The 19,373-nt window shown below is 41.8% G+C and overlaps 1 protein-coding gene and 1 pseudogene across 1 annotated transcript; both read right to left on the reverse strand.

Moving 5' to 3' along the window:
- Positions 1-582: 582 nt before the first annotated feature.
- On the reverse strand, positions 583-10,715 carry TMEM64 (transmembrane protein 64). The gene is made up of 3 exons (XM_038128921.1): positions 9,777-10,715; positions 3,872-4,027; positions 583-1,351 (listed from the first exon to the last, which is right to left on the reverse strand). The coding sequence occupies exons 1-3, from the start codon at positions 10,542-10,544 to the stop codon at positions 1,157-1,159; spliced, it is 1,119 nt and encodes a 372-aa protein (XP_037984849.1). The 5' UTR covers positions 10,545-10,715; the 3' UTR covers positions 583-1,156.
- LOC119696968 lies at positions 10,614-11,200 on the reverse strand (annotated as a pseudogene).
- Between the last annotated feature and the right edge of the window lie 8,173 nt (positions 11,201-19,373).

A 19,373-nucleotide genomic window follows, 5' to 3' on the forward strand; every position in this document is an offset into this window, starting at 1 on the left:
TGTCCTCTCCATTACTGGATTATTTCTTTTTCCAAGGAGAACCTCTAGTTTTCGTTTCTTCGCTCTAATGAAATTTGTAATAGATTGCATCTTTTAAAAAATGTAAAACTAGTACAAAAGATGTGCCAACCAAAGTGAATTTTTAAAGCTTTTTAAAGGGAGAGGGGATTCACTTACAAAATAAAGGCCACCTTCTTGTAAAATGAGTACTGCTAATAACCCATCATTCTGTTTAGAGCAGAGATTTAGCTCCCTGCTCTAGAAGCCTTACAACATGCAGTCATGTGAGCTGAAAAACTTCATCCTTTTAACAATTAAAAATATCATATATAGGACTAATGTGGAACAGCCCTTTGTTACAATCACCAAGGTGGCAAAACCAATTAAGTGTCATTCAAATACTCATTGCAATCTAACTTCGGCATTTTCCCTTGTACTTTGCATATTACACAGTGTAACTTAAAATGTAATTTAAGAGCACTTCAGTCCCACAATGTAGGATTTAAGCTTGTGTGAATATATTTGCATGGCTCTGCAACATTTGTAATGACTTAGAAAAATACATTCAACCAAAACTTTATATAGGGTTCTATTTTTTTTAAAATCAAAAATGAAGAAAAAGCCAAATGGTCCCATCATTAGCTAAATAATACACTCCAAGTTCTGGAAGCAATTCCAAACCAAAAGCACATTCAAGAATAACATACATTGAATTGTATACTTTCTCATTCACCTCTATCAGTAATAAAATTCTAATGTATATAATTATTTAGCCTTATAAATAATGCTAAGCAGAAAAATATTTACCTCTGTGCTACTTTTTTGTTTATAGAAGCATTTCTCAGTTTATAGGAGCAAAGGAAAAAAAACCTACTTAAAGTGCAGATTACAGGCCATGACAGGCATAATAAATGACCAAAGGTGCAGCCAAATTTGCATTTACATCTTAAGTTACTTTGCCATCTTCCTTGTCTTGCTAGAAGTCACCCCATGTGCAATTAAAGAGCTGGTCAGTTGGTTTGTGCCACAGTACAACCTGTAATCACCTGTAATTTTTTTAAGATCCATTTCAATCGTCCATAGATATTTCTAGGCAAGGTTCAAGATATTTCTAGCTTAGGTTCACAAAACCTTACTTAGTCATTAATACTTGAAATCACACAATATTGACACCCCCTCCAGAGAACGCTACTGTCCTCTTGTTGCAGTATGTGGTTGAGCCATTGATGCTTGGCTGAGTGTCTTTAACAAGCGATGTCTTCATTTCCATTTCACACGCTACAATCGCTGCATTGAGTTCCACTTGAGCCCGGTGAACGACATAAAACGAGAGTCCTATGCTTATGACAATCTGCAAATAAAACAAGAGTGTTGTAGGCTCCACAGGCCGTGGGAATGAATACAAAGCAACTGATCTGAATGAAACAAAAAGTTGTCAATGCAAAGATTCATGAAGACAAGTGTTGACTCAAAGCTTCACAGGCAAGACACTGCAAGGGAGATAAACTTAGCCCCTGAGTAGCTCTAAACCTACATAAGCTAACAATGTAACCAGCATATCAGAACATAGACATCACTCAGAACTTAAAATATTTATATCAATTGAAAAGATAAGTTTCTTTCTTTCTGTTGAACTCCATATACTTGTTATAAAGCAATCCTTACACCTTCTTTCTTCAGTAAAACACCAGTCAAGTATTTAGCTGAGATCCTTCTTAGGGAAAAAAAACCACAAACATAAAATCTTCAAATAAAAATCAAGGTGTCTCATAGTGAGAATCGCTTTGAAAGAAGCAAGCTCCTCTGCCTTTTTAAAAGAACATTAATTAGCTGGAATGTGCAGCTTCCTTTCAAAAGGCAAAGAAATTATATTACTTTCGAAAGAACCGAGAATTCTGAGTCTAAAACCTGAACTTCATTACTAACCGTGGGCTGTTTTCTTTAACATTGAGGACTATTGCTTAACACACCTATCAGCATGGCAGACAGTGCTAGAATATCACTAAGACAACTGACAAGTATGACAAGTATGAGCACAGGGCAACTGCAGCTGGAAGGCACCCTGGCAGTCTCTACGCCAAGAGCTGCTCAGAGCAGGGCTGGCTGTAAGATCAGAACAGAACTTTTGTCCAGTCAGGTCTTGAAAACTGTAAAAGGATAGAGATTTCACCACTTCTTTGGTCACTCTGCTCCAGTGCTTGACTACGCTTGCGGTGAAAATGATGTTCCTCACCAATTTATGTTACACATTTCAAAAGCTGGCTAATGTAAGATTCACAATGATATTATACACACTAATTTTTGAATAGATAGGAAAATTTCTATTCTAGAAGCTTACCCAAATATTTAAATTTGCTCTGGTTTAGAAATATTGCTACCAGTAACCTAGTTCCCCAGATAAATAATTTAAAAATATATATACATAGACAACCACAAAATGTGAAAGATTTTCAGAGCTATTTACTAAATCAAAGTCCCATCAAAGCTCATCCACGCAAAGCACTCGGCAGACGCCTGAGAGACAGTGGGAGAATGCAAAAAATTTCTCCACTAAAGGCCTCCGCTTCAGTTATTCAGTCACATCCCAAGGACTGGTCTCAAGGAGGTTAGTACTCCTTTTAAAACATTCAGGCTACCCAGCTACCACTTAGCTGAGCAACACTTATGTTATGACCTATATAATCTACAAAGGAGTCAATTAAAAAAAATATATATAAATGGGGGGAAAAAAGGAAAAGGCCACTAAAAACTACTACCCTGAAAATAACATTTCAAGACTAAAATAATAGCTGATCAAAAAAACATTTATTTTCTCTTTGATCTATCAAGACTGTCTATGCCACCCTTACAAAGGTATTTTAACCATGTTTCACAAAAGCTATAAATTATATAGCTTCTATTTCTATTCAGTAGAAATAGTTCTATTTAAGAGTGCACAAATTTCAGGGCAAGGGAGGAAGGTATGTTTAAAATGGTCCTAGACTTAGTTTTCTATGTTAGCACTGTTAAACATCAGCTTTAGGACTGTGAAAACAGAGAAACGGAAATTACTGCAGTACCTACTGAAAGTCTGCAAACCATGGTAACTGTTAGTCAAACACAGCTTGAAGTACTGCCACCATCAGATGAGGTTTTAATATATAATATAATTCAGAAATACCCATAACCTCTATGCTCATAATGTTCTCACACTTAAGGCTTACACCCAAAATTTACTGATAAATTATTTCAAGAGCTAAGGTCATGTAAAGGTACTTGATATACTTCTCATTAATTTACTCACTTGTAAAATTAGGATATTCTGATTTAGGCATTAGGGAAATAGTACTCTACAGCATTTTTAATATCCTGAATATCTATGCAAAAGGGGTATGCTGAGCGCTAACAGTGAACAGCGCACAAGTCCTGGATCTACACACAAGCTTTTGTGTAGGGGTGGTTTGACAAGTCTAAAATTCAGCAGATTACTCTAGAAGGCAAGTGTTTTTCTGAATTTTCAGTCCAGAGCAGAGCCAATCAGTTCCAAGAAAAAGAAAAGCCATAATCTGGGGAATTTCTCTGCCTCAGCTAGCTAAAAAAAACTAATCAAAAGTAAAGGAGAGCTCTTTCCTGCTGTCTGGGAAAGTTAGTTTGTTTCTTAACACAAACTACACACTTCTTTTCCCTCGAACCAGAAAAAGAGAACACTGTGTAAGTTCTGCTTTATGTTATGGTGAGGTGTAAGAGAATTACACTTTTCTCAGAGCATAAAACAAAATCTAAAGAAGTCAGTACACGGGGTGCCTATTTTTCTGGGTATCTAGCAGTCAACAGAAATCACAGAGAGACAGTACTGTTATCCAGGTCTATGAAAGCAGTTATTTTAACTGACCTGTAAACCAAATACAAAATAGCCACTAACACTTTGTTCTGCAATCACGTCCTCCATGGTGCGCAAGGTAGTGCCCAAGTACGAGTTCAGGAGCTGCGTAGGAAGCAGCCCAAGTGAAGAAGCCATCAGGTAGTTGGGTAGTGATAAATCTGTAATCTGAGTAAAAAGAAAGAGTAAAAAATCAAAAGCAGCTCCGAACACAATCTATGTGTACAAACAACCAGACTACCACTTCCCACAACCATCCCTGCAAAATCATGAAAGCATATCCTATATTCCTTCACTGAAACTTTGATTCATGCACAAAGAGAAGATAGTAGAATGATACAGAGTATGTATCTAGTTTCCATGTGGCCTTTTTTAAGTTACTAGGTTTGATTTCTTTTCACCTTACATTACACAACATCTCTGTGCCACAGTCAAGTAACTACGGGGGCAATTACACTGTTCACTGAAGATATTTATTTTTACCTGGTGAACAGAGTCCTTGGATTAATGAGAATTTACTTGTGAGAAGATATTATTTTATCGAATGTGAAAGCCTAACACAAAAATATCTGGTTTGCATTTTACGTATATGGCAAATAATACAAAAGGTAATTGTTCAAAATGTCACTGTTTTAAATAGGATGCAGGTAACCAGAATGGCAGATACAAATTGTATGTGCTGGGCAAGTTATGAGCTTATTAAGATACACATGTCTTTCAGTGATCCCCACAAGCAATACCCGTCTATATATATATACTGATATATACGAGTATCATTAAGATTGTCTACCAAAGCTGTTTTGCATCTCACTTCAATTAGTGAACAAAACAGTACACATAGCTGTAGGTTTTATTAATTTCTCTGTTATTTTCAAGAGAAAACACTAAGACTAGTTTGGTATTTTCTTCTCTTTGCTGTGAAGTTTCTGTTCTGCGTCAATAGGTGGACGTACAAGCTTACACAGGAACAAAGTACACAGTACCAGATAGATTAGTATCAGCAGCCATCAGGAAATACTAAAGGCAAGTGTCATGAGATCAAAAGATATTTACACAAGAAAAAAGAAAACAAGAGGAAACTGGATTAAAAATGAGTATGAAAATAATGATTTTGAAAACAAGCAGTCCAACAAATTTTCCAGATAATTCAGTTGATCTAATTAAGAACAGCTCTAACACTGAGAGTCTACATGGAAATTATTGACCTTGCCAGTTTTGTACAATGTTGAAGACCAAAGAATAGCAGCAACGTTACTCATTTCATGATGCTATTCTTAAAATAAACTTCAGTTACTGTGAAAGTCACAGTGCTGAATTCTCAGAGCTCTAACCACCATCAGTGGAAAGTTTTTGGGAGGAAGGGCAATGGAGGAACAGAATGCAATGAAGCATAAAGATTAAAAATAATTCACTGGAACAAGATCCAATAAGCCATTTCCAAACTTCACACTGCATATTATACTTCCCACAGACTGAAATATATACCAGCACCACAAATATTGTATTTCCTTCTCTAGACAAGATTAATTTAGATTTATAATGAAAAAGGATTATATAATTATGTCAGAACTTCACATTTGACCACTACTTTCAAAAGACCTTTTTAAGCATTGTTGTAATCTGGGCCATGTAATAAGAATGCATAGTCCAAAGTTCCCATATTGCCAAGGGAATGAAGGAGCTGCTATTAAAAGTTTCTGAAATACTAATGCAGAGGCAAGATTTGCTAAGTAGGACACTATCATTACATCTAATGGAGCTGGGAAACTTCCCAAAGATTGCTTTAACACTCCTGGCACCTCTCTCATTTCTGTAGATGTATGAAGGACACTTCAGTTGCAGAGCAACATGTCTGCACACCTGGATGAGTCCTGAAACAACTGGACCTCCTGAGTAATGAAAGAGATTGTTCCCAAATGAAGGGAAGACTGCCCCAGTGGATACGCTTAATTGCAGCTTGTGTTTCCCACTGCAAAGAAAGCTAAGGAGAGGGTGAAAAAATTTTTGAGATGTCCTTTTAACTGAACTGTAGGTTTAGAGCTACAGTTGTATCTCTTTCCCCAGAATGCACAGGAAGTGGGCAGCATCCCTGCCTAAGAAACTTGAGAAATCATCAATAAATCTTACAGCTTTCCATACTTTTCTTTCCAGGAACTTACCGGTTCTATGAATCTGCCAAACTGGTACCTGCATGGCCAGACTGCCTAACAGAGCCTACCAGGGCTCTGTTTCTGGTGGAAGCTCAAGCCAGCAAAAAGTAACCCTGAAATCCCAAACCAAGGATGGATGCAATTGTGTTATGGGCCATAACAGAAACACATTTAAATTGTATTCAAATACAATTAAGAACTACCTAATTACACTGATAACAACAGCCAGAACCAACCCCCCTCCCATTAAGCCTTGCATTGGGTTTTGTCCCATGGGACTCTTGTGCATTTTTTGCAGCTGACACCTTTGGTTCAGCACTGTCAAGGAATAAATGCTTCTGTCAAGACTTTGCTGGGGGCTCCCATGCATTTAGGGATTGCAGCACAACCTCTCTTCCCTCACTTTAAAAATTCCTGTGTTTCAGATCAGGTAGGCTTAGTGACCAAGGGCAAAGGATAACTCTGGTGCTTTTTCCTCAAAAAAAAAGCCCAAAACAAAAACCCCTAGAAACACTTCTTCCTGGCCCCCAAATAAATAGTCAACACCACCACCTACAAAAATCACAGTAATATAAAAACCAAACCAGCTGCCAACTTTCCAACAAGCAGAGGAGGCAGTATGCATGTTCTTGCAAAGCAGGTACAATGTCTTCAACTCTGACTTCATTGTATGCATTTTTGAACCCAGAGGGGCACACTTGAACACTCAGATTTTTTAATCAGATTATTTCTTTCATGCAATATTCCCCTTAAAGACGGGAGGGGAAGTATGAAATCCCATCTAACCTACATGTGGCACTACAAATAACCAGGCTGCACAAATCTCACTCCAAGAACAAACATGTGGGAAGGAGATGATAACCTGCATACCAGGCCTCCTTACAGACCTGCCTTCAAAACACTCCAGAGCTGGTAAGGTGAGAGAGCTGTGCATGGGCAAACACACCAATAAGAGCTTTCAAACCCACCCTAGCAGCCCAGGCCACTCTGGCATCAGGAGTGACAGGGAAGGAGATGATAACCTGCATACCAGGCCTCCTTACAGACCTGCCTTCAAAACACTCCAGAGCTGGTAAGGTGAGAGAGCTGTGCATGGGCAAACCCACCAATAAAAGCTTTCAAACCCAACCCAGAAGCCCAGGCCACTCTGGCATCAGGAGTGACAATTAAGCAAAACTTAAAAGAGAAATACAAACATACTTTCAGTTAGCAAGTGCTATATTCCAGAAAGGCAAGCAAATGCATTACCTCACCCCTCTACTACCAGCAGAACGACCTTTCAAGAAGCAAGATCTTCCATGTCTGGCTGGAATTTGTGTTAATTTTCTTCTTGTGCTGTTTCAATTGATATGATTCCCTCACTAATCAAATCCTAAGAAGCTCTTCCATCTTTCTCTACAACCCCTACAAGTCAACCTCAGGAAAGCCTTCAGCAGATGGTACATGCCACCGAACAAGTGCTTGTAGAAATCATTTAATCCCAGCCCTGCAGATGACCCTGCTCACATCAAGGTTATGCCTTTCCCTGAACCACATGTGTCACTTCCTTCCTTCTCTCTCATTTAAGTGTTCTCGGTATCTCCAGTTTACTTAAAAATATCCACATAGGAAACATGCATAGACCAGACCACTGGAAAGTTAAAGATGTGTACTTTTTCTTAAGTTCACTGTTGCTTAAAAATGAATCCTCTTAAAATTCACTGCTGAAGTTGCTAGCATGGGGAAATGCATTTTAAACTTAAAATGAATGCTAAGTTTTCAAATAAGTAAGATTTCAAGGAAATGACAGCTTGGTCTGTGTAGGCAGAAAACTGTATTTTTTATATAACTTAAATTTGACTCAAAATGAGAAAATGTCTCGAATTCCTAGATTTGTATGCATCACTTTTTGGTGATCTACTAGCTCATATTAAATGTTCTCAGTGAAAAATTGAGTATACACTGTGCATTATTTGACTATGCTATAAAGTAGTAAATCAGGAGTAATAAACATAACCAAACTAAAATTAGCAAAAAAATCCAAGTTACTTGGCATAACTCAAGCATCTGGTTTCATCTCATTTCCTATCTATTATTTTAACACTGAAACCATCCAATTGGAAAGAAAATTATTTAGCCTGCAGAATATGGAGAATACAAACCACAATGATTTACAGCATCATTTTAATACTGAACTGGCCCGAATACTCTGCTGAATCGTGTTTCCAACAGAAGGGTTATGCCAGGAAGGAAATAATTTTAACTTGGTAATTCTCTGATCTGTCATTCAGATCCGATACTACTCTATATCATCTGCTGACTACTGCAAGTGACTTCCCAAAGCTGTGAACAACCAGAGCACAACAGCTCTCCCTGCTTTAGGAGGGTCACGGCACAGCAGAAGCTTCATCTGCACCTGGACCTTGGGCTCCAGGAGGGACTCTGCTCTCCCAGCTGGACAGGTCTAAGCCTCTTCAGTAATAATGTAGGTGGTATACGCCTGCAGTAATATAGGTTAACAAATAAAACAGCAAAGGTTCAGCTGTTGAGTTTCTCATTCTTAACAAGAAAACGGTTAAAGGATTTCTTAAAAAGAAATTACAAGTTGCTACAGTTCTTATGGATAGAGATTACAGCTCTGGAGATGAATGCTCCAGTACACACAGTTTTATATCCAGCAATTTAAAATATTTGGTGTGGATGTTACACCCCAAAATTGCATGGATTAAATTTTACTTAAAAAACAAATTTGGTATTCATTGACCTACTAATTGCAGCCAATTTGATTCTGTCAAAATTAAGCAAATGCTTCAGAAGGGTACAGGATCAGGACTGCAGACAGGGTGGGCTATAAGAAAGCAGCAGACCAAAACATGTTTAGACAGTCACTTATGTTAAAGAAAACACAAGTTACTGATAACATTTAAAGTATTTCACAATCCAGTTTGCTTTGTTTTGACTTCACCAAGTTAGTAGATACAACTGAGGCTTAACACAGCCAAAACCAGATCCTTCAGACAAAGTACTCAGGAAGAAAGGAGGGTCTGAAATTATCATCAACAGCACGACAATACTCAAACAAACCACCCTCCATGTTTTTCTTTATTTTTTTCCATTAAGATGATCAGAGACCAAACGAATGTACCAATCTTCACCTGAAAGTAGAAAGAAAAGCAAGACTAACCCTTTTCCAGACTCAAGTTTAAACTAACTTTCAGTTACTCCCGAGTACAGTCCTTTTTCAGGTCTCAGGCTACATACTGCCCTGCCCAAAACCTGCAACCTGTCTTGTGCGCATGGACTTAACATCCTGTATGGATTTGCCAGATGCATGGTACAAACACCAACCACACCGAGAAAGAATTTTAATCTGTCCACTTCTTTTTTTTCCAATATGATTACTTAATTAAGTAGTTTAGGAAGATCTGGCAAGAGTTTTCCTCAACTCTTGCCATGTTTTAAAAGTGGATCACTTTAAAAGCAGAGACACATCATAACTGTTGAGTTCTCCACAGATGTGGCACCTTGGTGAGTCTAACACCAGAATACAGTTTTGAAGGACAAGAGAGCAACTCTAACGCAACGCCAGTGAGCAAGGCATCTCAAGAATCTCTGCGTGCACAGAAGAGCAGGCAGAGAGGGTTGTTGTTAAAAGACAGAAACCATCGCTTGATCCCAGAAAAGGAGGCAACCTCTACCAATAACAGCAACGAAAGACAATAACTGTACCGAAAGACATCCTTCCAGCACCTGTCTTCCTTGGCCGCACAGCCCAGGCAGGGACTCACCGCGAAGACGGCGTTCTGCAGCCCGAAGGGGATCAGCGTCAGCCGCGACAGAAACACCACCTTGAGGCCGCTGCCACCCTCCACGACACGGACGATGGCACTGAGCGTCCCGCTGCCCTGGATCCTGGCCCGTGCCCAGCGGGCCAACAGCCGCTTGCAGGCCACGTGGGCGACAAAGGTGCCGACGAGGACGCCGAACACCATCAGCCCCATGCCCAGCACGAAGCCGTAGAGGTAGCCGGCGGCCACGTTGAGCAGGATGTAGCCCCAGCCGCACGGGAAGGACACGACGATGAAGCCCACGGTGAAGAGCAGCACGCCGGCCAGGCTGTCCAGGCTCTCGGCCCAGAGCAGCAGCTCCCGCAGGTACTGGCGCACCAGGGCCAGCGAGGCGAAGCAGAAGGCAGCCAGGACGCACAGGCTGAGGCAGCTCTTGCACCAGCAGGTGCCCAGCAGGCAGCAAGAGCAGCGCCAGCCCCGGGCCTCGGCCAGCCCATGCCCGCCGCCGCCCGGCTCGGGCAGCTGGCAGAGCAGCAGCTCCGCGGGCGGCAGCCCGTCCTGGTCCGCGCAGGGCCCCAGTAGCAGCCCGCCGGCCCCCGCCGCCTCCGCCGGGACGAAGCCGATGGTGTCTCCGCTGCCGCCGCCTCCCGCCGCGGTCCCGGCGGCTCGGGACAGCCAGCGGCCCAGGTCCTGCCGGGCGCCCTGCGCCGCCGCCTGCTTCACGGCCCGGGAGAGGAGCTGCAGCGCCGCGGCCCCCGCGCCCAGCATCCCCCCGCCCCGCCGCCCGGCTCCAGCGCCGCCGAGCCGCGCAGCCCCTTCGCTCCCCGCCTCCCCACGAAGCCTGCGGGCAGGGGCGGCCGTTCCCTCATCGCCCCGCCATGGCCCGGCTGCCGAGCCCGGCCAAGGGCCGGGCGGGGGCGGGGAAGCGACGGCGGGGAGGGCCGGGAGGAGGGGGCCGCGCTTCGCCGCCGCCCGGCGGGCGGAGGGGCCGGGGCGGCCTCCGCACCGCCTCCCGCCTCGGCCGCGCCGCCGGGGCTGCGGCGTTAGACGGCGGCGGGGCCGCTCTCTCCGTCCCGGCAGTGGCAGCAGCGGCCCTGGCGGAGCACGAGTCCCGGGGGGCGGCGGCGGCGGCAGCACCGGGGCTCCATCTCCCCGCGCTGGGCTCCCGCTCCGCTCCGGGAAGCGACTTCTCGGATCGGGGGTGCCGATGTGGCAAGCCCAGGAGGGAGGAGGCGAGGCGAAGCTCCGGCGGCAGCGGCGCCCGGCCCCGCTGCGGGGCTCGGCGGCGGCGCCAAGGCTCCGCCTCCCGCCCCGCCCCAGGAGCGCCGCGCCGGCCGGGTGTGCCCCAGCGCGGCCCCGCCGCCCGCCTCGCCCGGGCCGCCCCTGCTGCACACCCCATCGGCCTCGGTGGCAGCTGCCCGCATATCTGGCAGAGCTGTAACCCGCAGGGTTTGAAGGGAGCCGTGCAGCAGAGCGGGTTGTTTTCCGTCAGGGGAGCGCGGGGTTCAAGCATTGCTTACTGTTCTGGTACTCTTGCGCTCCCTTGACATGTCTCCCTCTCTTACGTGAGGGCTTTGTACCGTAAACACCCCGGCTTTCCCGTCGCTGGCAGTGAGCCTTCCCCGATCAGCGACCGTGGTTTGAGCCAAGGGGCGACACCCGATGCGCCCGGGCTCCGCGGCGCCTCCACGCCAGGTCAGCGTGGCTCACATGCCTGAAGGCTCGGACCCACTTTGGGACGGTTTGAGGTTGAGTTTTGTGGCATTGCCAGAAGGAAAGAAAGCCTGGAGATAGAGTGAGAGCTCCATTTAGAGGCGTGTTTTTTTCTCGCGAGCATCGCTGAGGCTCGATGGCTTCCTAGGTGTTTTTTTAGTTAGCTTTTGCTCTGGTGTTACTAATGGGAATGTGCAGAAAGGGTTTGTTTTCTTTACAACGCTTACGCATACAACGTGCTCCAGCGGAGTTGTACTTCCCTGGTGGGAAATTTGCAAGCGTGTGTGAAACGAGAATACATGTAGGTTGTAAAGGTTAAAGGGTGATTGGAAACAAACAAACAGATATCAAAATTAAGAACATATCTTTAAGTACCGCAATTATGCACTTGCAAAATACAATGGTAGAAACAATATTATATGGGTAATCCAGTAAATCAGCCTAAGAAAATGACAGATATCTTTGAGAGCCAATAGCAGAATAAAAACTCTGTACAGCGGGGAAATTGCAGATAAATGTCTCCAGGATAACCTGCTTTCTTGCTGTTACCTGTATCTGAGTGTGACCATTTGATTTTGTCTTCACTCTTTGCATGCATGCAAGCACAGGCAGGGTGCACATCCAGAATTGTAATAATAATAATGTCAACAAAACCCTGCACTAGAGCTTGTAAAGGATGATGGGCATGCTTGTCCATTCAGTAAGGCATTTCAGCAAGCGGGCAGCTGGAAGTTTGGTAGAAGAAGAAGACAAAATACTAATTTCTGGACTTATACTAAGAGCACATATGTCTTTGATGTGGATTCAGCTTGTGTATACTTTTGTTCAATGCGATGACTTTCATAAAACAGGAAAAAGTCTGGGTGGAAATGTCTAAGAGAGTTACAGCTTTACACTGCCCCTCCGTTGCTGTATTTAAAGTGCAGAATCTTGTACTCTGAGCTGGAATGAATTTCTGGCTGTCACTCTAAAAGCTGCAGGGTTCTGTATTTATAATCACAGAAAATGTACTTGAAAAGTGACCACAAGAGAGTCTGAACATAAGGGTCTATCTAAGAACATAAAGGTCTATCGAAGTGACAATTTTGATATTACACTCTAACCTATTAAAAAAAAAAAACCAAACAACAACAACAACAAAAACTAGTTAGTGGACATGCTTTTCCAGTCCCTAGGAATATACAGGCTGAATCTCCTTGACCTTATCCATCACCTGGGCTCCCAAAAATAGCTAATCCTGGCATTCTTCTGTTCCCTGGAGCAATAGCTCAGGAAGGAAAGGCAACAAATAGTCAGGTTTTGAGTGACACAGACCATGGTCATGGAGCATCTTTGGATAAACATCCAAGAGAGGCCGCAGGAATTCAGCAAGACTTGGGTGGAGCTGGTAGCTGCTCCCTCATGCGCAGCGGATACAGCTACAGAGATGAGAGGCAGTGTCAGCTGGCTCCTCCGAGCCTTCCCAGCACGCTCTTACCATCTGAAGGGAAAAGCAACAACCTCACACACCCTTGGAAATGTGCCAAATTGGCGCATTGCTAGACAAAATGCCGGACAAAATTGTCTGCCTTTCAGACTTACTAGTTAGTGAATCATAGGATATTCCTGTAGCATGGATGATGCAGTTGCAATGATACAAGCAAGGCAAGATGTGTAGGGAAAAGCAATTATCTTTCCAATCACTACTCTTACAAAACTAGGCAAGCTCTTGAGCACACAGTTCCTGGACAAACACTTTGTTCTCCAAAAAAGATAGTGCTTTTTTGTTTGTTTTTCCTTTTTCCCCAGGTAGATAGTTGACTTAGTGAATAATTTGCAGCAAATGCTGTCTAACCTGTTCTTTTAAAAAGCACAACTGTTACTTTTGTTACTTCTGGAAATTACTTGAAGTAATATGAATAAGAATTATAGGTTTAGCTCATATGGGTTTAAATTATTGCATTACATCAACTAATACTGCTCCTACACTTCCTTAGATGGATCTACTTACTTAGATTTTCATTATCTCATCTGTAATTTGAACTGATTTCTTACCTATCTTAATATTTAATTTTGGTCTTTCTCAATAAATACATGTAAAACCTGAGAGGCACAGGGTAACAGCTGGAGTAGTGCTCTGCTTCAAGAAAAGGTGTTTCTGTAGAAAGATGCTCTCACAATTATATAGAATGTAGTGGCCTGCAATATAGGCTGAGGATGTTTCCTTGTCCTGGCACAAGCAGCTGAGAAACGCTATTTTGTGTTTTGAAACTATGATTCTTCTGTCTCATTTTTTATTTGAAGGGCTATTATCATGCAAACACACCCAACTGAACATGTGAGTCATCTTACTGAAATGAAAGGCATGACTCATTTAAATCCATGCAACTGGTCCACAGTGAATAGGGACCCTGAAGATGGGGAGTAGGATACATTAAGCCACAAATCAGGACCTAAAATAATTCTGAAGCTCCTGACAACTTGCCATAGTTTTTCCTGAATTGCTGTTTGGGAGGGAGAAGCAGGACTTTGATATTAAGAACCATAACACCAGTGTACTTCTAAATGTCTGTTAGTCCTGCCACCATTACTGTAAAGATCCTTTGGTGGGAAGTGCAGCATTGACTAATCTATGTCAGGAGTAATGAGTTTTAGGCCACACACAGCAGGCTCACTGAAAGTGCCTCTATCTGGCCTGCAGTCTTCCTTGCTATGGATTCCTTTACATCCACCTGATGGAAGAGAGATGTAAACTCATGCAGGGTCTTTTTACTGTTAAACAGAGTGTGAGTTGCCAAGATGTGGGGGATGGTATTGGCAAGGAGGAAGTCATGACCAGAGAAATTATTCTGGTCGACCAAGTTATGTCTGCAAGCCATAGCTTGGGCCCCACTGATTTGGATTGTTGCATTTCAAATACACGTGCATTCACAGTTTTGTCAAAGTGAAAGACAGTTGTGCTGAAGGAAAACAAGGTATCATGTAGCATTTTATGACATTGCTTGAATTCCCCATGAAAGGTGATAGCTCTGAAGTTACTGCATCAGGAACAGGTGTAAGAGGAGAAAGGGCACTATTTGCAACTTGGGATCATCTAATATTTTAATTTTTGGACCAATATCTATCAAGATGTAATAAATTTTGTGTTACTTTCACCAGGAGCTACCTAGTTCAGAAAAATCTTTATGTAAAATATACAAGCATAAAAAATTAAATACGCATAAACCTTATTTAATGTATCCCTGAAAGAGATTTTAAGTCCTGGGGTGAGAATCTAGATTGTGTTATTTTGCAGTGTGATTTATTAGGTGTCTACAGAAACTTTATTACTTGATATATAATCCCAATTTCCCAGATAAGTGTCATATAATCATGTTAAAAACACTGAAGGATTTGTTATACTATCATAAACTCATATAATTCAGAAAATTAATCAGTTTATTTTCATACATGCTCCAACTTAAGAAATATGGTTTATACAATGATTTTACAAGAAACATTTCAAGCCAATTTGATTACAACTCTATGTAAGGCATGAATAACAATTAAATACAGTAAGCAATGTGCTGAAATATTTACATTGAAGAGAAAATTCTGAGACATCACTCTAGTGTGACTTACTATGTAAACAGTGACACATCAAAAACAAGTCCATTTCAGTTAGAAGTGGGGATTTTTGATATTTGTTAGAGTGTCCTAGACCAGAAAGAGGACACTTTCCATCTATGTAAGGCAAAAATACAGCTGCATACTTAGTATATCTATAGCTGCCTTCACCTGTTGCAGCAATGGAAAACTTAAGCTAATTAATCTGAAAGACTCACAGGGAATTCTTTCTTGGAAAAGGATATCCTTTGGTTGGCAGAAAAAACTTCTGCCAGTTTTCCATTCCCTGAAATGACTGGTTTTTTGCCCAAAAAATGCCTTAGTCAGGGGCTATTGGGATAATGCAGAACAGCCTGAAGTTTGGAAGTTGCAAAATTCCTCTGTGGGACTAGACTAACATTGGTTGCCCTAGGAAATGGCAAGCTATGGAAGAAGTCCAAGTATTAAATTAATTGTATCCTCCTTAATTGCATAGTGCAATCATTAGATGCACCTCAAAATGTTAGCCAAGTAATTACTGACTTCTACCAGGACCACAAACTCGGAATCTACATTTTCATGCAAGAGAGTGCTTGAGGCAATTCTTGGGAGCACTAAGATCTAGAAAGTGTATTTTCAAAAGGAATTTTGGGTAACATGAAACAAAATACAGTGAGAAAAGCATATCTGAGGAACAGGAAGTTCTCTTGGTGAAGTCGTTTATTGAGGCTGTTTACACCCAGATTCTCCTCCACTTTGAAGTGACTAAAAGAGGAACTGTAGCTAAATATATGCCATGCTCAGGGCACTTTTAATGGGAGGGGTGTAAGTGAATGGAAATGCTAGCACATCCTTAATGTCATGTTTTCATCAGTTCCCACACATCTGTCTCTTTTAAGCAATATAGTTTGATATTCTTCAACAAGTTATCAGATTCCTTTTGCTACATCTGCAATCCCATGTGTAAAAGCTATATCGATCTCTTTCATATATTTGCTTTTAAAGTATATTTCAGGAAGCTGTGAAGCAGAGAAAAGTCGTCTGCATTTTCACTTTTTCCACAGCAAGGGTTATGGATTGGAGGTCAGTTTCACCTAATATTTTTGGTTCAGTGATTTTGTAAAAGTATTTAGCATGAAAGGATAACCCAAGACCCAGAGACTGTTTTAATAACACAGTAACATTTGACTGAGTTTTACTATTAAGCTTTATTAAGCAGCTTTAAGGTTAGCTTCAAGTCAGCTCTGAAGCAGACAATCAAGTTTGTGGCTTGGATAAACAAACATGTATTTAAGTTTGAGGGTATAAATCAGGCCATCAGTTACAGCAGTCTTAGATCAGAGAAAAAAAGAAAAAGCTTATGAATTAATTTCTTTGTGTTTTCTTGGTTTATAATTGTTTTTTACTGGGCAAAGTTTCAGCAGTCCTTCTTCATCTTTGTTGTTATTTCTGTATTTAAGAACCCACAATATGGTAACTGCTGGTAGACATTGTACATAGCAGGGGTTTATGCCTCTGTAGAAGCATGAGGATTGAAAAAGAATCTCAACTTCCAAACTCAAAGGCAGAGCTCATCTGAGTGTTTCCCTATATCAGGCGCTGTTTATATCAGTTTGCATGTTTATAATCCTTGTTGTAGCATATCTACTAAATTATTTATTATTCATCGTTTCAAGCTAGACTAACTGATGAGTTACAAGCATCCTCTGAGAGAACATTCACATTTTTTATTAAACACTGGTGAAAACATGATTTTAAGCCTAATTTGCCTCCCATTCCGACTCTTATGACCCTAGCCCCAGGCAAAAGAGCATTTTAACTAGAAGCCCCAAAAATCAGAGTTCAGTAGACAGCCTGGCTCTTCTCTACTGTGCAGTTTAAAGGAGACGTAGATTATGACTGGGCTTGGAAAAGTCTCTTCTTAATGGTCTCACCTCCTATGTGCCAAGACTGTGAAGTGGAAACTCCACTTCTTGTCTGTTTTTTCTAGGCTCTGGTATCTGCACCCCTGCTCCAGCAGCTGAGATTGGGGACACAGTGTAGTTGCAATAACAGCCATCCATTAAATTTGCAGCAAAGATTTTGCCAAAGGCTTGTAGTGTCCTGTCTTTCTTTTGAAGCATTCAGTACTCCTCGGCAGGCTTGGCGGCCACACAGGAACTTGTAAGAGGTGCTCAGTATCAAGCATCTTGGGAGAGAGACGTAGAATACAAATAAATTAATGATCAGATGAGATGGAGAGGGCTGAAAGGACTTAAAGGATGTTAGTCTCAATAGGGAATCACATGAAAAAGGGCTGTGTGTTCTTGGTCCCGTTCCTCCTCTCCTCCAGTCACAAGAGATGCTGTATACATAAAAATGCCTTATAGTCCCACTTGAGTGGAGTTATACAGAAGAAGGAATGAGAAACAGGGTAGAGGGACTAGGTCTGTGCATGAAGGAGCCTGCTCCCTCTGACCCCAAACCTGTTCCATTCATGGCAACCTCCATGCACCCTTTCCTACACTCGAGGGCAGCTTTTCCATAACAGAAAGAAGGAACCTGTGATGCTGGAACAGACAGCCTTGCACACAGTAATTAAGATTAGGGTGTTTGCTAAATACAGAGCCTGTGAAGAGAGCAGATCTCTATTATAGGGCACACAGCTTAGGCAAGTAGGAGTCCAGGTGCGTGGTGTTTTGGACTTTTGAAAACAAATCTTTCCAAGTGGTACCTCTCGCCAGGTTCAACAGAGACAAAATAGCTGTGTTGAAAAATATTTAGACATGTTGAAACTATTTATTGACTTTGAGACTGACTTAAAATGCTCATATATTGATACCCAAAAGCATGTGTTTAAACTGAAGTTATTTAGTAAACCTGGTTCAAATGATATCGTTAGATAACATCAGAAAGAGGTTTCCAAACTTGGTATTTTGAAGACTTAGCAGCACACAGGTGTTAGTCATGTAAGCAGATATATTGGTCTGCCCTCTTTGACTGTACTGTGGTCAAAACTGTTCTCTTTACAGCAAATAAACCCCAAAGGAATGTTGTAAATAGTTGCATACAACATTATTAAACACACAGAAAAGGTAGACAATGTCACTGGTAGACATTTTCAGGCAAAGACATTCACAAAACCTGAAGGCATACAGAAATTTCCATGGATATGCTCTATAGCTCATCTCTTCTTCAGTTCTTTACCTAGTTTTAGAGTTTGTTTCTGAATGTGTTTGGAGGTTTGAGCCACCTCTACCATTGCTTCTTCATCTTTATTATAACAATTTCAATTTTACCAGTTTTCACTGGGCACAATATTTTTTTTTCAATTGTCTGGCTCCTGTGTACTTTCCATTCTCAAACACTGTATAAGCATTTTGTGTTGGATATATTGCCTCCATTGGTCCCTTGAAGCACTTAAAATTGCCTTTATAAAATATGTGTACTGTAAATCAAGCATATAGTCCCTTTGAATGAATCTGCTCTAGAGTGCTTTCCAAGTCACCAGGCAAAACAGGCAGTCTGCAAACCCAGGTCTGCAAACCCTTGCCTTAGAAAATAAACACATCAGCAGCATATCAAAGCCCGGGAAGAAGTTCTCAGCCTCATAATGGAGTCTTCCCCCATTATTGCTCCCACAATAAGAAAAATGATGATGTGAACCATTGTGTCACGCTGCTCATTCCCTGATGTGCAGCACCAATTCACACACCAAGTTGAGGTATTTCAATTTTTTATTCTAGTTTGCAGAAAGTAGGGAGGTAACCCACAAAAGGCTGTCTCCCTGATCATCAAGACAATGCATTTTAACAAACAAAGGCATCAGCACTCACTGGTTACAGATTACATATTTATTTTACTAATTAGTACTCAAATTCTTATTAGTTTTATCTCTTGCTCCTCATGCTAATTAGTCTGCATGTGCAGTTCTTCCCTCCAGTTGAGTCTGGGGTCTTCTTTAAGTAGGTGGTCAATAAGTCAATGGTCTCAATCTGTCACTGCCACAATTGCCTTTTCCTCAGTTACTGCTGAGTTCTGCTGACTTCACTCCTGGTGGCTCTCATCCAGACAGCCCATTCATCTTGGGATTGTCTTCCTTTTTTCTTGAAACAAAAGATTAGCCAAGCATACAACATTCGCAATGCAATTGCTTAATCATAACTGTCCAGCCAGAACTACTGGGAAACAATTAAAAAACAAATTGCAAAGTCTGATTCAAATCTTGAGCCACTCAAATCTTGGGGGGGCTTGATATCATTTCTAGAAGTCCTGACTTGACCAGAGAATTTCTTCTTCATTGAAAGAGCACCTTAAAAGCTTTCTACAACATTGAAATAG

Source organism: Motacilla alba, chromosome 2 (genome assembly GCF_015832195.1).
Source record: "Motacilla alba alba isolate MOTALB_02 chromosome 2, Motacilla_alba_V1.0_pri, whole genome shotgun sequence".
Lineage (NCBI taxonomy): Eukaryota > Metazoa > Chordata > Aves > Passeriformes > Motacillidae > Motacilla > Motacilla alba.